This window comes from Colias philodice, chromosome 14 (assembly GCF_061535455.1).
Source record: "Colias philodice isolate Cphi_HAF_F1 chromosome 14, ilColPhil1 Martin Lab GWU primary, whole genome shotgun sequence".
Taxonomy (NCBI): domain Eukaryota; kingdom Metazoa; phylum Arthropoda; class Insecta; order Lepidoptera; family Pieridae; genus Colias; species Colias philodice.
In genome coordinates, this window is record NC_143099.1 from 10070134 (window position 1) to 10090296 (window position 20163).

Consider the following 20163-nt stretch of genomic DNA (forward strand, 5'->3'; position numbering starts at 1 on the left):
AGGCTTACTATTGACCGAAAACAACATGTGTTATGCCGAACCTGAAACCGCTTCACAACGAGAATTGCGGCTCACAGCTGACCGCGAACGGCATGTACTATCCTGTGAGACCGAAACCTTCACTGAGGGTATATATAACGTCTCACAGCTGATCGCAAATGGCATATTGTACTATCCCGTGAGACCGAAACCCTCACTGAGAGGGAATTACGTCTCACAGCTGATCACGATCGTCATATTTTATCTCGAGAATTCTGAAACTTTTACTCAATATGAAGACCGTTTGACAAATAATAGGGTGCACCATAATATTATTCGATCTCTCGAAGATGAACATGAGCATAAGCAATGACTAGAGTAGGGACGCGAATATTACCATTATTTGAGACAAGAACGATTAATAAGTTTGTTTAATGAAAGATTAAGAATTGAAACTATTGGTCTCTTTAAACGGACGAATAGCGAGAGGCCCGTCTTATTGCAAACAGATTTCGACATAGTCTTAATGACTTAGAGGTAAACATAGAAGATCAATCTACAAATTCGGTGGTGTGGTCCGACAAAATAATATAAAAGTGGGTTTGCTTATAACCTCACAATTGATTACAGATCATCTTCTGTATAGGCGATATTAACGTAGTATGTTCTTTTTGTAATGCTTTAAAGTGGAGTAAGGAGTCGGCTTTCGTTTGAAGATACGCCGGAACCTTTGAAATCACTACTTTTAAGTTTTAGAGGAACATGTGCAATCTAAACAGTTCTTAGACAATATTAGCTCTTATAGTATTGCGTTTTAAATGATCCTTTGGTGCTCAACAATTATTAGATGCTCCTTTCATTCTTACTTTTAAGATACTAGGTCAAGTTTATCATTTGATAGGATCCCTTTTGCCTGAAGGCCAACCTAAGTTTCTTTAAATATATTTTGTATTCGACTACGACGAATAATCGAATACAATAAATCAATATTTCTCGAATTTAAAACTGAACTCATTTCACAATTTTAGAACATGTTAATTCATCAGGTTAATCCGTATATATGCGTTTTAAATCGACATTAGAAGCTTTTCCTCAAGATGGTGATATTAATATAAAATTGGTATAAATGCCGATAGACGGAAGTCTATCAGCACTCAGGAATTCCCTGAGCGTGTTATAACGCCCAGGCCGCAGTATTACAATTTTTCCTACAGTAGGGCGACGAATGTATTTTCGCATAGCAAGGGAGGGGAACTCGTGGGGGGTAAAGTGACGCGGGCCACGTACCACAAACATGTTTAGTTTGTGGTACCGAGCGCGAAAGAAAGTCATCGTGTTTTTAGTAAAGTTACAATGTAAACTAACGTAATTTATTACTTAGGTACATATTCTATAATGGTGCGCTCAAACTGTTAATCTACATTTAATTTAGATTATTATTTTAATTACTAAGAAATGTAGAATTTAAATCACATTCATTCATGTTTTCCTCAGATATTCGATGTCTATGATTTTCGATGATTTTAAGATTTTCTTATCAGAGTATTCAATTTTAATGTAGTTAAATTTTATAAGAGACAATTAAGAACATTCAAAAATAAAGTGTCACGTATTTTTTTTAAACGACGAATGACGAAAAACGACCGAATCGTGGACGAAGTCGCGGGCAACAGCTAGTATTCAATATCGAGGTTCGTGTTCAAATGAGGTACGGAATTTTTGTGGATTATATCAACTGTTTTTAATTTAATAAAGCGACGTGTAAAGCATAAGCTTGAGAAGATTATTTTTAATATGAATATTTTATCTTAATATATATAAATCTCATGTCACAATGTTTGTCCTCAATGGACTCCTAAACAACTTAACCGATTATAATAAAATTCGCACACCATGTACAGTTCGATCCAACTTGAGGGATAGGATAGTTTAAACATGTAGGTACCACGGGCGAAGCCGGGGCGGACCGCTCGTTGTATATAAGTATATAGTATACTTCAAAGAAGAAATGGTTTTATTGTTTATCATTAAGCTCAGCTGTGTTACCAACAAAGGTATGCAATGGAGCAGAATTTCACTAAGGGCTTAAGTCTTCATAAAGTCTTCTGTTCATAAATGGAGGTAATAATCATGCTCAAAACAATGATTCTTCCTTTTAATCACACTGCTCTATTTTCACATTTTATCCCATCTTTATAATATAATCAAAGTGAAAGCTTGCAACGATGGATGTATGTATGATTGTTACTCTTTCACAGGATCACAGGATATCCACTGATCGGTTTTGGATGATACCTAGCAGTGATGTAGCTTATGAGCCGGAATAACACATAGCTAGAAATACTTGCTTTTGCTCGTGGGTGAAATCGTGCGGCACAGCCAGTAGGTATAATATAAATGGGGACTTAATTACCTCAAGAACATTAAATAGGCTGTGATCTAAAAATAAAAGATATTTCAAAAACAAGCTTCTCACGAGATAACGATTGCGTCATGATTGAATTAAACTACATATAACTAAGCCGTGTTCAAACGGTGACCTCGACCTGAAAACATAGGCAAAGGTCGCGCAGCAGCGGTGTCAATTCGCCAGGGGGCTACAATGTCACTTGTTTCATGTTTGTGCTAATATCATCTAGCTACATTTCCAGCGAAGTGTTTTCTATGATACTCGCGAGAATATGATACTTAGCATGCTATTATGCAGCAGGCAAATGCAATGAGCCAGGAATGTTTTTACTTTAAACATTTTTACGCGGTGGCTGAGTGTTTAAGTGATGTCACATGTTCTAGCTTAGAGTTTTATAAATAGTTTATTTAGATTTATGTATGTAGCCAGGTTCTTTTTTGTCTTGTAAAATATAACGATGAATGTTTCAAAATTGCAACCTGTAAAGTAGCATTTTACTAATTTAGCTTTTCTAAGTAGTCGTTTGCACTTTTGACTGTAGCGCTTTTATTATGTCTAGAGCGATTCGGCTGAACACCGATTTCTAAGATAAACCTGTTTTACAGTCAATTTTAGGATATTGTGTACCTTGATATTGGTATAATCCATACTAATATTATAAATGCGAAAGTAACTCTGTCTGTCTGTCTGTTACTCAATCACGCCTAAACTACTGAACCAATTTTCATGAAATTTGGTATGGAGATATTTTGATACCCGAGAAAGGACATAGGATAGGTTTTATCCCGGAAATCCTACGGGAACGGGTTTTTCTCTGAAAACGCGGGCGAAGCCGCGGGCGGAAAGCTAGTAAATAATAATTGAGAAAACAACAAACATTGATATGATAGAAAATACAGGATATTTAAGAGCTATTTTTTAGAATTTCAAACATCACAAAGCTTTCAAATTGCCAATACATCATATGCTTTTATTCTAAAACTAGATCGATGACTCCCGCGGGAATTGCATCGGATTCCAATATTTCCCTATAATACGATATTATATAACTGTATAATCTATCCATTATGATTCTAGCTTATCGAGTTAATTAGATAAATTATATTGTGTATTCGTTCGGGATTTCATAATAAGCTGGATGTTCCGAGTAATTTCAATTAGTTACGCAAAAACATCATGCTTGCTTTATTAAATATTGTCGTACTTAAGAGAAATATTTCACTGTGATATAATTACATAAAATGTGCAATTTTATTTAATACAAAAATATAAGTTGATGTATACGCGAAAAGAGCTTTTAATGTTTATCTCGTCAAATGCAGATACATATTTTGAATGATATTTAATATAACATTTTAAACTTCACTTAAAATAAATATTTACTTGAAAATTGCTTAATAATTAAATTAAAATAAATCACTAAGAATTAAAAAAAGAAATGCATAAAATTTTTTCGATACTTACCAAAATAACTTACCTCTTCATAACCACTTACTGAAACCAATATTATACGAATCTAAATATTTTCGGCAGATGATATGAAAACAACTAGAGCAATCTAGAGTTAGGCAGATGTTCTGCCGAGCCTGCTATTTTGTCGGCTTCAAAACTTCGCGTAATTGCGTCAACCAATTTGTCCAAGTTTTTCTTGTTAGATGAAATATATTGGTGAGCATGAACTGTGATATTAATGAATAAATTGTGTATAATAAGCTTGTTGAAGCGTTTCATCAACAATGTAATGGCGAAAGTTTGTAAGGATGTATGGATGTATGGATGTTTGTTACTCTTTCACGTAAAAACTACTGAACCGATTACAATGAAATTTAGCACACATATAGAGGGTAACTTGGATTAACACATAGGATAGTTTTTATCCCGGAAATCCCACGGGAACGGGAACTATGCGGGTTTTCCTTTGCAAACGCGGGCGAAGCCGCGGGCGGAAATCTAGTAATGTAATAATTGAGACACATTTAAATAAATCATTCAAAATCCATTTACAGAATTAAAAGTAGCTAAGTAATAGAAAAGATATCTATAGTATAATGTAGAGATAAACTCCCTTTTCTCTGTCTGCATCTCGTAAACAATGATAGGTAATTACAAAGTTGTTCGTCATTCATCGCCATCTTCAAGTTAACAATTGATCCATCCCTATTGTTCTCACGTTCAATAAAAATATCTATTCATAGACACACAATACGGAATATTTCATTCGATTTTCACGTTTTAGAGGTCGTCTTTTATTAAAAAAATGACAATATATAAAACTTACCAGCGCTCCACCTCGCTTGGCTGCACTTTCAAAGACAAAATATGTTGAAAAACCTTTGAAAACCAATAGCGATTTACTTGACTGTTATTTTATGTTTTATAGCATGCATATTCAGTATTATAATTTATACTTATATATGAATTAAATTTGCAATTGTAGACGATTAATTTTAGCATATGCAGAGCAGCTTACAACCTCACAATAGATCTTTGTCATGTGGTGCGTATATCTTCCAACGTCGTAGATTCCAATTCAATTTCAATTTCCAAATTATATATCATATTTCGTACGATGAAATGTTTGTGAGACATGCTTATTATTATGTTAAATGTGTCTACAATTGCATGTTTCAGTATTTTTATAGATAATATAGAAGATTTATAGAAAAAATATTTATCATTAATGGAGATGGTTTGAAATCTTCGTTGAAGAAGTCGCTTTGGTAAGTCCTTTAAATATTGACTTGTGTAGGTAGATCGTAAAATAAACTGTGTGGTCGGCGTAATGGCTTTTGCCTTTTGGCTAGGGTCTTATAGAATGTAAGGTCTCTGCACAAAATGGTTTACCTACTGAAATTGTGTAAGTTAATTAAGTTGTTGAGTAAACAGTATTAAGGTACACCTTCTTTTTGTTAATTAATGACCGAAGCTTTTAGTATGTATATTGGTTACTGAGCTGTGTAGATTGTAGATTTTCTTATGTATAATTGTCAGTATTTATAAATCATTAATTGTGTTTAATTAAATATTTTCCCTAATATATTACATTCATATACGTGGCATACTAAAAAAATTGTTGAAAAAACTACTTAAATACGTGACATATAGTTCTGTGGTTAAATATGAATCAATTTCAAAATAACATCCTAGTAAAAGAAAGTAAATTCCGGAACGCGATGGATAACAATGTTAAGAAAGGATAACTCAATTTCCCTTTTGATAAAAATTGACCTTTAGACTTTTAATGCTTTTAGTCTCCAAATTCTGAAGGTTACCTTTTATATTCAAAGTACAGTCACTGATAAAAGTCAAGTTAATTCATTTTAAAGATATTTCCTTAAACTAATTTATAATTTAGGGCATTTCTATAAGCTTTGATAAATTAGATTTTCCTTAAACTAATTTATCAAAGCATATAGAAATGCCCTATGAAAGGGCAAATTACAGAGTTGTCTTTGTGTGAATTTGGTATCGAAATCGACGTTATTAAGTAGGTAGGTACTTGTTTATCATAATAATATTAAAATAAAGTTCAAGACAAAAGCATCCCAATGGGACGGTGTTGGATTCTGTAAACGGGTTAAATTTTCACAGGGAAATTCAAAATAATTTATAAGTAAACAACCCTTTCAATAAACCATAATTTCTCAAGCATAAATAAATATACCACGGTCCATGAAAAAAGATACAGAGATATTATAACTCATAGAGATGTTAGATTCATTTACATTCTAACATAGAGTTACATTATAAAATAATACTAAACCTGATGTTTTAACTATTTTAAAAGTGCTGTTCTTTGCCGTTTATTCTTAACTGATATTGTTATTTTCTCGCTTCACTCCATACATTTTATAAAGCAGATAAGGCACATAATCGTCCTCCCTAAGCCTGGTATGAGCATGCATAAATTGCACTTATCATCACGATAACTATAGCATTCTCGTATGGTGTATCCAAACGAGGCATAAAATAAAACTCGTAAAATATATCTCTTAGCTAACACCTTACTTATCGCTTTTGCATAAAATTTATTTATCTGTTATTGGGTTTATAACCTTTTTATTGGCTCTCAAATGCAACATACGCATTCAAAGATAATATTATTTCTTGGGGGCCGAGACAAATGTCAGAGACGCCATGGAATAGAAACGGCTATCGCTAATTCTAATTATTGACCTTAGCTCATGACATTTTTTGTAATGGTTCGGTCACACTACCAACGACCACGACCAATTGAATCCACGAAACGATAATTAGTACCTACAATTATTGTCCCATCAATCACACGCGGGGCACCTTTTTTCGTAACTATAATATATAATTCTGCTAGAATAGATTGGAATACGACAAGATGGGATTCTGAGATCAGGATAAACATCAAATCAGCGGATTCCTTGACGCCTTGATCTTACAATCCTTTACAACATTATTCTTTCTTTACATACAAATCTACGAACTATAGACCCGGAGATGTAGTTGAAAATAATAAATCTGTTTACTATTGATTATCTCGTCATGGTATTTATTATTGGTAGATATCACAACTATGATTCTACAAAATATTTTGAAGTGACACTTCTTTAGGCGCGTTGAGAGTAAAATTTCAAGGTCGCCTCATGGAGTAAGGCGACGTTTTGATATATCTTTTAATCTTGCCACGTGTGCTCAGCACACACGCTCTTTTTTTCATTAGTAAATTTTACGTTGTATGCAGCTTTGTGAGTTCGCCTGCAATGTAATTGCATTTGTAAGTTACAAACGTTTCACCTCAATTTGCGAAGCACGTCTTCCATAAATAACAGTAACAATTTGTCGCCTTAATTAAATTGAGATAAAAGCCGAGAATAAGTATTCATGCTAGCATCTAGAGAACTTTCTAGATTGCCGCCCCGTCGTGACTACACCCAGCTCCTAGTCTTCATTATAAGGTAGGTACTAGAGGTCCGCCCCGGCTTCGCCCGTGATACATATTTCGCAATAAAAGGTAGCCTATGTCCTTTCTCGGGTATCAAAATATCTCCATACCAAATTTCATGCAAATTGGTTCAGTAGTTTAGGCGTGATTGAGTAACAGACAGACAGACAGGGTTACTTTCGCATTTATAATATTAGTATGGATGTACATAGTATAGCTAATAATAAATGCTTTTTTTTATTCAAGCGAATAACTATTTATATCAGTACAAACCACAATAGGGTGTGATAGGTACATATTAAAGAGATTGTATGGAGTATTATTAATATATTAAACCTGCATAGATATGTAATGTATAGACTGAATTCGAATTACATAGTTAATTAAAACATAGTTTTACTATTGATTCTATGAGAAAAAAAATTAACAATCCCCTAGTGCGTTAACGTAACATTTTAAATCATTTTTCGAAATTGGAATTCATTTTATACGATCTCTGAAAGCTTTAATTGGCTGAGGCAATTAAGAGATTTTTCAGATAGCCTACGTAATGGTTTGGTGTTCCGGCGCTTAAATAAAGTTAATATTTTAAAATCATACAATAATTTGCCAGTGAAATTTATATATATTTTTTTTTTATGCTGCGATAGGGGAGCACTTGGCCACGATCTCGCCTGATGGTAAGCTGAGATGTGGCCTAAGATGGAGCGTGCTTCCCTAGAATGTACCTGTTCACTCTCCTCTTGAAGACCCCCATATTGTACTCATCGGGGAACATAGATTCAGGAAGCATGTTCCAGTCCCTAGCGGTTCGAATAAAGAATGTCGATCCGAACCGCTTAGTCCGGGTACATGGAACGTCAACCATGTGGCGATGCCTAGAATCTGTGCGCCTCGATGAACGATGGAAAAACGGGGATGGCGGAATAAGGTCGTGCAATTCCGCAGCGCACTCTCCAAAGTGTATCCGGTAAAAAACCGATAGACGTAACCGTATATATTACGTAACCTAACTGTGCCCCACGGTTTCACCTGCACTGCTCCGCTCCTGTTGGACTTAGAGTGATAGCCTATAACCTTCCTCGATAAATGGGCTATATATAACACCGAAAGAAAATCTTAATCTTAATCTATACTTACTAATATTATAAAGAGGAAAAGTTTGTAAGTATGTATGTATGTATGTATGTATGGTTTTCACGCATAAACTACTGGACCGATTTCAAAAATTCTTTCACCATTAGAAAGCTGCATCTTTACTGAGCAACATAGGCTATATTGCATTTTCAAAAAAATTAGAGATCCTTACCAAAAATGCAATAATGTAACCCAAGGTGTAAAAAATTCTTCAATAAAACTTCTGTCATCGCGTGCGCTGCGGAATCTATTGAAGATAGAACAAAAAAATGTTCTACGGTATTATAGAATGGATCAATATCTACAAGAAAGTCCGCGATACCATATGTCCATCTTCAGTAGTTATGTTACTACAACAACTTTTTTACGTTTTCAAAGTAAATAGAAGTGCCGACAGTAATCAAACCATGTTATCCATACACATATATTAATCCTTATCCCATTAAATGATGTTTTATTATAGACTGTTTCAATACCAGCAAAATACTTTTTAAATGAAAAGAATTGGATATTCCATTCAAAAGATATAACGAATTTTTAAAAGTGTCAATCTACAGAAAATAGTAGGTATACTGTTCGAGCAGGCCGTAGTGCGGGGGACACGGAGGAATTCTACCAATATGCGTCTTGACGGAACACAGTGGGGTTTTGGTCGGTAGGAATCCGACATAACCCACGGCCCCTCCCCCGGAGGCCGTGGGTATCTATGAAAGATTTCCCCACTAAAACAAAAAAAAAAAAAAAGGCCGTAGTGCGGGACGGGGTAAAGGTGATTTTCATGTGATTAAAAATTAAACCTATAGTCCGACCTATAGTAGACTTTTCACTGTAACGATATCGCTATCTATGCGGGTGAAACCGCAGGGCATTGCTAGTACTATTATAAAGGCGAAAGTTTGTAAGGATGTATGGATGTATGGATGTATGGATGTTTGTTACTCTTTCACGTAAAAACTACTGAACCGATTACAATGAAATTTAGCACACATATAGAGGGTAACTTGGATTAACACATAGGATAGGTTTTATCCCGGAAATCCCACGGGAACGGGAACTATGCGGGTTTTCCTTTGAAAACGCGGGCGAAGCCGCGGGCGGAAATCTAGTAATATTTAAAATCGGGCCAGTACTTCCTGTTATTAGCGCGTTCAAACAAACAAACTCTTCAGCTTTATAATATTAGTACAGATGTGCAGGTATATTATGTTTATGAATAAAGTAACATTAAGTGAAAACTTGTGTTTTAATTAGCGTGTTAGAATTATAGGGATGAAAATTTTCTTCATTTGTTGGAAATACAGTAGCAAGAGATAAAATTATTTCCCTACATTATTGTAATAATTAAATCGTTTAGAAACATAATAACATGAGCATTGCAGGAACTATTCAATGTGCGTAATGCTGTATTCTTTAATACAGATTACATAACGTTGAAAGTTGTTCGCATTTTATAAGCGAAAAAGAATGTTCTTTTTAATACAAATGAGAAAATAAAAGTAATTCATTCTCGTATGTAGGTACATTTTACATTGCATCTGATCTACATTGTAATGCATGCAAATCGTGTCTTACATTCATAATGAAATAAAAAAAATAATAATTTGTGAACTACCTACTAATAGGTAGATATTTTAAGGCCATTTCTAATCATTTAATGTTTATTAACTCAAATAGCTCTTCAAAGGACGCGTGTAAACTAGTAAGTAGGTAGATAATAAACTTTGTACAGCCTATTTATCTGCGTCTAAATCAATATATTCATAACCTTTTAACATACAAATTATAAAACCTAAACGCAGATTGCGAAAATCGATATAGCTGTTAGTGATATAATATAATATTAGTTTAATAATTGCCTAAAGTAGAAATGGGTCAACGAGTAGGCGGTGGAACTAAGTCGACACTATACTTTAGAAGCTTCTAAGCCTTGTTTGTGACACTAAAGTTGTATCCGCTAATGTATTACAAAACTGGTTGTTTGTTGTTTTATTACAAGACTACGAACTAGATAACAAAGTTTAAGCAAGATAAAGTTTACGAGGGGAATAAACGTTCACAAGAAATTACCGGACGGTAAACAAAGGGTATTATAGAATATAAGATGCTGTACCTATAAAAAAACCGGCCAAGTGCGAGTCGGACTCGCGCACCGAGGGTTCCGTACATTGCTGTTTCTTTTGATTGCGTTGACATAGAAGTTTGATTTTGTTACAGCTTAAAGGTATTATAGACCTGAGTATTTGGTATGAATTTCAATTTAATACCTCTACGCGTTTATGAGGAAATGGGTAGTAAGTTTAAAATTATTAAAAAAAAAATATATTATGTGATGTAACTAAAAATTTATGGTTTTCGTAATTTTTCCTTTATCTATGCTATAAGACGTTGCTTCGTACCAAATTTCAAGATTCTGAGTTCACGGGAAGCACCCTGTAGGTTTTGATTCCCTTGCAAGTGTCGAAAATTTGCGGCATAAACGGCTGTATCTTTTGATTGCGTTGGCTTAGAAGTTTGATTTTTTCACAGCTTCAAGGGACAGTAGACTTGAGTAATTGATATAAATTTCAGCTTCATACCTCCACGCGTTCCTGAGAAAAAGGGTCTTGACAGACGGACGGACGGACGGACAGACGGACAACAAAGTGATCCTATAAGGGTTCCGTTTTTTCCTTTTGAGGTACGGAACCCTAAAAAGAATGTTGCACTATAATTTATACCATTTGTTTTATGTAAATATTCATACTTGTAATATTATGCGCCCAAAAATGTTAAGTTTGATATATTTCTTTAGCTTTTTCGTGAAAAATCGAAAGATCATACGAACAGAATATTGTAAAACGACACTCTGACATAGGATGAAGGTCTTGAAATTAGTGACAACGATTTCAGAGGATTGTTTCATTGGAAGTATCGTGTAGGCATAATATGAAAATACTTGCCTGATTTGAATAATACAAATAGCATTGTCTTCATATTGTCACTACGTGTAAAATTTTCATTATTAGATTTGCCCCGATAGATACTTGAATAAATTCACAAAGTGTTCCTTACTTAGAATATAACTTAGATCTATAACCAAACTTCACTAATGCCCAGGAGATAGCATCAAGACCCTGGCATCACTTTGCGGTTATTTATGTTGACGTCTCAAGAATGCACCGTTAAATGTAAGATGAGCCCTAGATATTTTATTCCATTCCAACTCTACAGTCGCGTTCCCAAAGGCCACTTTATTTATGCAGTTACTAAATTTTCGACGGCGAACATTTCCAAACATTTCAACCAAGAATTTCAAGAGATAATATTAATATACTTTTAATATTAAAATGTCTTAGGAAAATTTATATATTTTTTACTTTATCGAATACAACATCAATCATGAACCCAACTCAATCTAAAACGTGATCGAAATTATTCTAGTATTTTTGGAAAATGTTCGTACCACAACTAAAGAGTTACTGGAACATAATCGACTAGCATGATACATCAATAATTTGTCCATTATTTCGTGCTTTTAAAAATATCAATCTTAATCTCAGGGCGCCTTTATTCCTATCGCTAAAGAAAACATTGTCTTTTGTTGTATTAATTTGTTTTTGTAAGGTCTTTATGTTTTAGGGCTGGCTTCTAATCTACGCGAAAGAGGGCTGAGATGGAGTTTGTAATCATAACTTAATTTTCAAAAGGCGCTATATACAGATTAAACTGCAATCAGTTGGTGTAGTATTTGCTATTAAAACAAGCAATGTAATATAGAAAAGCACTGACATCATATTCTAAGCTAGAAATTTCATATAATAATAATTAGCGCTTGAAATTAGTTCTTTGATGTTGCATTATAATATAAGTGGTGTTTTATGCATATTAAATCGAATAGTTGTAATTAATAATGTATTAACAATTTAAAATATATGATGGTTCAACGTAATGTAAGTATTAATTATAAATTATAAACATGATGTTATTTTGTATCTCTTATTATATCCATTTAAATATTGAAAATTGGATGAACTGGATGTTGCTCTGTATTTCAAATATTTTTTAGTTCTTCAGCATCATCAATATAGTAAATCACCAAAAATAATTTCCAATTGCAAGTTAAAAACATACCAATATAAATAAAACACAGTATATCACAGTTTTATAACGTTTATTAAAAAATAATACAAGATTATTTCAAACAAATTTCAATTATTAATGCGGGTTGGTGTCGGATACAAGTTTAAATGCATTTTTTAAATGTAGCGATCTGCAAGTAGGTCATCCTATAACTTAGGTGAAAGGCTGCATTTTTTAAATTACTTTCTTACTTGGTATTAAGGTTTCAACGTCTTATATTGCAAAGCTTACAATACATAGATGTCCATGACCAAAGAGGATATAATATATTAGTGTTAGAAGTTTTTCCATCTTACGGCTGTTTGCTTTTAATAAATATTGAATTTTACTTTCGCTTCGGGATAGATTCCGACTTCAAAATACATTAAGCGAACTGAATATTTATAAGTTTATTTTGAACCTTAGATGATATTTCATTTATCATAAATACGTACACTTTATTATTTATAACAAGGGTCATGGACGCGCTAAAACACAGTTACGATCTACATCTACTTACAATAAATTATCAACTATAAAATAGAACAAACGTTAAACTTTTCTAGTTTCTAAGTTGACTAGATTTTACAATATTATCTATTATTATAAAGAAAAAACTAAGCTTAACAAAAAATATTAAAGAACATTTAAATTCCGTTCCAATACTTTTTACAGAAAATCCGAACAATCTCTCTCATGACGTCATATTTCAGTAACTTTCTTTTTGCTTAGGAGAACTTTAAGAATGTTTTAAAACCAGAAGGCTCGGAATCAAGCATTTCATAGATTTTTTTGTGTTTCTTTACATATTGGTACGGAATATAAATCATTTACTTAACTAATGAAAAAGAGATTCTTTAAATAACTCTTCTATCAATCTTTCCAATTTATATTTGGATTTATTGGCTGGTTTCTATATTGAATAAAAAAATTTCGTAAAATAAATGAAAGTGTATACAATTATATGGAAATATTTTGTTAGTTTCAATGAACAATGTTTTAGCAAAACTTCATTTCAAATTCAGTACAGTAACCAACCATATAAGTAAATACATATCAACCTAAAAACATAAATAAATACATACACACCATATTTTCTGGCTGGCTAAAATTCTAGGTTACATAACGTATCGTTAGCACTCAAATTTTTAATGTACTATTTCGCCAGTCACTATGAAAGAAGAAAAAATTGCGTTCATTAATTTAACGGGACCGTAGAGCCAAGTGCGATTGGCAGCCATCAAGTATCCAATATTAAAAATGGTGATATATCTTTCTAAAACAGTAATAGTCTGTTAAAATATACAAGTATGTGTTAGTATATGGTAAAATTATAATCATAAAAAAGAAGGGAGCATTTTTACATACATGAAAAAATATTGTTGAAGTAATAAATAGTATATGAATATAATCTAATCGTTCTCGTGATACACTTTAAACAAAAGCAAATCGATACAGATACTTAAGTAAAAAGGGTGATAAATAATATAAACTGGACGCTTTGAGGTCGATAAAAACCGTTAAATGAAAATTTACGGTACTGTGATGATAGCCTGTTAGGGTATCGTTTAAGTGCTTTTAAATTTCGCTCGAAAATTAACGAATGTTGTCATATACGATGTATTTTTATTAACATGTACAAGTAGCATTAAAGAAGTATAATAAAATAAATAAAAATTAATGCCCAATTAAGTATTTGTGTTACTATTTTGAATGTATGGTAGTTTGAATAACAATTGATGTATTCCAAACGATTCGCGGTTCGTTAATTAAATAATTAAATCAAACAAAACCGCATCAACGACCAATTAACCGGCTTGTACATACGAAATTAAATTATCCGCAAAATAACTCTGTTTCGTGTAAATAATGCATACGTAGTACGAGTTTGGCCGCAGTGGCGTGCCCTCATTTGCTACAAGAACAATTTAATTGCCTGAATTAATAGGTAACACTAATTCAGTCCGCCCAACTGCTAGTTATCTGGCTAGGCAAATTATACTAATGTCTGAAGATAATGAGTTCTTTTTAACAGTTATAGCAAAACTATATAGAAAAATAAATTTGCTTTAGATCTAGAATGTTTATTTCAATGTATCTATTTATGTTCATGAAAGACTATTTAGAAGTCAATGCGAGAATTTTCTAATGCAGCAGCATTGAAGAATTTAATAAATATATTACGATGCCGTGACCACTTAAGACTCGTATAAATATGGCTTATTATGTTATTTATTTTCATTGCAACGTTGGATAGAGAAACGTGCTCTATACAATACTTACTCTATATTATTGGCCACATTTTTTTCACATATTTCGAACGCTTCTGTAGCGAGTGGTTGCCATCGGCTACATGTGTGTGGTCTATGCAAAATAAAATATGAAAATTGTGAAAAAAGTGTCAAGTGGCTGTGTCGCTGGCCACCAGGGTATGTGGTCGGTGGCCCGTTTGCGCCAACCCTTACTGTTTATTTTTTACAATATACATATCAATTTCATTTTATTTCTGACAATTACAAATTTCTATAAATACAATTGATAATCAAAATCTAACTTCGAGTATCTTTCAGTTTTACAAGTTTCAATTTGAGACGTCATTTTTATTTTTCACCAATCCAAAAACTGTTTTAATAAAAAACAAATTCGTTTTATTTATTTAATCAGCATACAATCCTTCGTACAGCGATCGTGGCATGTGTTCAGCGAGGATGGACTTGAGCTTTTCTCTCGGAGAGACCGGTGTGTAGCGCGACAGAGGGAACGTGCGGGTCACTCCGTCACTTAGCGCGCGAGTTACTGCTGTTAGGTCGGCGTCCTGTGGGATAAACAAGAAAATTATAAAAAATTGTTATTATTATATATATATAGGTTTGATTATTATAAGATTTAGACGCTAAATTACACCTTTACTGCGCGTCATTGCTGTTAAGTCGGCGCCCTGTGAGATAAACAAGAAAAATATAATATTGAAGTAATGAATATGATAAGTTATACGTTTTATTTAGTAATAACTAATAAGTTTAATGTGCTAATTTCAGGAACTGGTTTGAACTGAAAAATCAGACCCCTGGGTCTAGTGCGACAGGGAATGTGCGTTTCACCCAGCGAGCGTTTCATCCCATCAAAACAAAGTTGAATTGGTTCTTAATTAAAAAAAAATCTGGAATGTGTACGTAAAATGTGTTTATATCATTTATTGTTTGCCACTGATTTATCTAGGGCAATATGGCAACTTAAATGATCGACTTCTTTTATAAATAAATGTTAATCATAAAACTTTCTAATCACATAAATTATAATGTAATGTAACATGGAAAACTGCCTTCACATAATGTTCCAAGTTAGGCGCGGGTCAAACACAAGCGGCGCGGGCGCGGGCGTGCCATAAGCGCACCTCTTGAATCTGTTTTGCACCACGTCCTTCTTATACATTTTGTATGAAAGAATTTTGGACAGGCGTCGAGACGGCACGCCACGGTTGTGCCAAGGTTGTGCCGCCTTTCCAAAATTATTTCATACAAAATGCCAATAGCGCACCCGATGCACGCCGGCAGCGCGCCCGCTTGTATATGTCCCGCGCCTTAATGTTTTAAAGGTACTTTATTCTTAATTAAGAATACATAGAATACCTGACAATATGTGCTTTCATTTATAAATGAAAGTAGTGCAGAGGGAGTCTTAACTCTTAACTAGCATTGAGCAAATTTAACAAAAGCATTATCATAGAGTTATGAAGTTTGCATTTAGTATTATGGCTGTTGTTCAGTAAATATTTATCAATGAAACTATGCACTGCAAATTTGCGTCTACATTTTATAAAGAATATAAAAAAATTATACTCTTGGTACGTTAGTAGGTAATATTAAGTATTCTGTGCTCTAGATATATTAAAAAGTAAATATTCAATATTATGCTTAAACTACACGTTAATTATTAAATATTATAATGGTTTATTCAAACAAAATAAAGCTTAACCTAAAGCTAAACCATCCTTATAAAAACAACGTAACATTCTAAATTAATTACAGCTTTACTGTAAGTGTCATGTGTCACTAACATAGAGTATATTTGTGTGTGTAAAATGTTCATACTAACAAAATATGATGTATTGTTGGTTGATAATAAATTGTTCTTTAAAATTAACATCTATATCTTTATGATGGTTTTTAATTGCATTGAAGGAGTAAACTATTTGACCATTAATTAAAACTTAGTATATACCTAATACTTTTATAAAAAAATGTTATGTATTATGCAAGGTATATAACCAAATGTCTTAAGCAAACGGTCTGTACATAGTATTAAGTGCAATACGTGATAATACTAATTGATAGATAAAATCTTCGCAACAACTGGCTAGATAGAGTACGTGTTAGATTTTAATCTGATTGAAAGCCGCTTCTAAAGGCTGAATTCTAAACAGCACTGCAGAGTGTTGGAAATATTCCATACATACCTACATAAGTATCAAAATTGCAGTGTTAAAATCGCTTCGTTTGATGATTTATAAATCAAGGTGAAACGATGAAAAGCAATTTTCCGCTTCAGAAGATCAAAGCTTTAATTACTATGCTACTGTAATATGTTTGATCATTAGTGCTTTAGCGAAAGAGAATTCCTTTAAAGTCAAGCTGTTATATGGATCTTTAGATTGCAACTTGTAAGTATGCTTAGGGAATACGTAAAGACATTTACAGAACCTTCCCATAAATGCAAAACATGTAGCGTGTGCTAAAATACTTTTATATCTCTCACTATATACTGAGCTTACAAATTTATAATGCTATCATGTTGAATAAGTTTTCATGCAAATAAAAATACAAATTTTATGCCGTGCTATTTTGTGCACACATTTAAAAGTGCAAGTAATAAAAACGTAACTATATCTCGCATTAAGCCTTTTAATCAGGCCATACATATAGCGTTAGCATTTACACGGGAATGAAACACATTTGAAAAGCTTGCACTATTGTATGTTTTGTGCAACTGTAAGTTCCGACAAGTCACTTCGTATAGAATGCAGTTCTTCATAAGCTGACAACAAAAACTGTGTAGAGAGATGTGCATGTAATACGTTATGTAACCAAAAAACTAAGACACGACTGCATTTGCCTCGCGTGGTTTAGATCTGGTTGACCCAAATTATAAAGATGCACAATGAGTTTAAACAAGAAACTCGTTTAAAGTACACGGTTTTGTGAAAAGACAAATGAGATAAAAAAACATGTATTAAATAACATTGTAATCATTATTTACAGTACTAAATCAATATGCTCGTTAAAAATTTAATTGATGTTGTAACTGGATACCGAAATTATAAACGCTTAATTGAAATGTAAATAATAACTTATTAATTAGGTTAGTTTTCTGTTTGATCGTAATGGAATGCATAATTAAGCGGTTATTGGTAAAGCGTCACTCGTGGTTTCCAAAATGTAGCTAGCTCAATGGTTCAAACAGATTATTTAGTATTTAGAACTATATTTAATTTCATTTCCACTGACGCTAAGAGAAACGTAAATTCTGTATTTTGCGAGCTAAATAAATATTTATTTTATTTATTTTCATGTAGGTTCAAGTATCCTCTTTACGAAAATAGTCTGGCAAAGAAAATACTAAATGTAACATTTTACAGCAACTTAAATGCAAAAAATGATGAACGCTGTAAATTCTCACTCTTATTAAAAGTCAGATTAATTGATTACTAGGACAGTTTTTATCTTGGTGCGACGGAAAAGAAATCCTCGTTGTCACTGATTTGAATGCAGCTTTCTTGATATTAAAAGCACTAGAGATTAAAATATTTATTGCGTTTTATTTATACACAAATCACGGTACAACAATGAAGAATAGATTTATTCATTTAGATAAATTTTTTTCTTTTCTGTGAATGTTGATTCATTGTAATTTGGAAACTTTCATTAAAATCAATTGAAAAGATTTATGAATAGAAAAGTTTTTAGAACGTAGACAACGATTTTTGTTCTCTTACCGAGAATAATATTATAAAATTTGTAATTGGACAATACAATAAAAATAAATATTCGATTAAAATATACACGTTTTGCGCATAATATAAACATGTTCAACATCGCAGTGTATTTACGAATAATTCAAACATTTCCGAATACATTAATCACAAAACAAACAAGATTCAAAATTTACAGCCGTTTTTAATTAAATCACAACAATGTACGGTGCAACCGAGCGTAGTGGTCTAAGCGCGTATAGATCAAAATGTAATTTCCTCAGTTACAAACTGTAGCCTAGTTTACGGCTCTCAACGTCTTAGTTGTGTCTCGAGAATCCTCAACGAGCCCCAAGTGGGTGTGATATGGCCCTTTCACTCGTTTCCACATGTCGCTTTGTTTTTGAACTGCTATTCTCACTTCTATTTTAGGTCATATATGTGACAATCTGTCTATGCAGTTCTTTAATTGCATCATTAAGACGTCTTAAGAGAGTCTGAGAGAGAAGCGGTTTTGTATGTTGATTTGAAATGCAGTAAGGAATTATGGTACTTGTTGTCACATTTCAAACTGAATAACAAATTTCTATAATTTAACAAAATTTATATCACACGTTGTACTACTATAAAATCTATACTAATATTATATAGCTGAAGAGTTTGTTTGTTTGAACGCGCTATTCTCAGGAACTACTCGTCCGATTTGAAAAATTCTTTCGGTGTTTAATAGCCCATTTATTGAGGAAGGCTATAAGCTATATATCATCACGCTAAGACTAACAGGAGCGGAGCAATGCGGGTGAAACCGCGGAGCACTGCTAGTATAATATAATGCATAATTCTGTTTTAAACGCGCATCTTGCACAAACGTCTAATATTTTTAATGTAGAGTTAGTTTATTTTATACTTTCTGAAAGACTATTTTCATCAAACGCGGTAGGTACAGAAATGTATATCAAAATGTGAATACCTTTTTCAATATCAACTTTATACATACATAGGTTTCAAATTTTGCTAATTTTGGCAAAGCTTACTTAAAATTCAAAGTCCACTTTACATTAGACGGCATACAAGTGCAGTTTTGCATTCATTTACCTTCGTAAAGAGCTTTTTGTGAAACTATTTATTTCTCGTCTTCTGTCATAGTCTGGTTGTTTTTCCATTGGGTATTCTGGACATTTAAATCTATACTAATATTATAAAGAGGAAAGGTTTGTAATTATGTATGTATGTATGTATGTATGTATGGTTTTCACGCATAAACTACTGGACCGATTTTGATGAAATTTGGCACAGACAATCTTTAGACCCTGAGAAAGAACATAGGCTACCTTTTATTGCGAAATATGTACCACGGGCGAAGCCGGGGCGGACCGCTAGTTGTAAATAAAAAATATCCAGCTTTAATTCTAAACTTTAAAGATGAACCCTGATTTCAATAATTTCGGACTATTCGTTTGAACTTTACGGAAGAAAAACACTCAATTAAGTTTCATTTAATGACTGCAAATATATAATGACAGTAGATTTTTTTGTAAAATAATTATTATCAAAGGAAAAAGTGCTAAAAGGTGCACAGTTTTCCAACGCATTTCAACATAAACTCGTTTGTTATTCGAACCATCTCTGGACACGTACTTTAGCTCAAAGAAGTTT

At 32.9% G+C, this 20163-nt stretch overlaps 1 protein-coding gene across 1 annotated transcript in view; it reads right to left on the minus strand.

Moving 5' to 3' along the window:
- Positions 1 to 13840: 13840 nt before the first annotated feature.
- Positions 13841 to 20163, minus strand: part of LOC149483016 (D-beta-hydroxybutyrate dehydrogenase, mitochondrial) — a 58621-nt gene continuing 52298 nt past the window's right edge. The window contains exon 8 of the mRNA XM_089703122.1: positions 13841 to 15354. Within this exon, the coding sequence (XP_089559248.1) occupies positions 15196 to 15354 (159 nt within the window). The 3' untranslated portion in view covers positions 13841 to 15195. The remainder of the gene's footprint in view (positions 15355 to 20163) is intronic.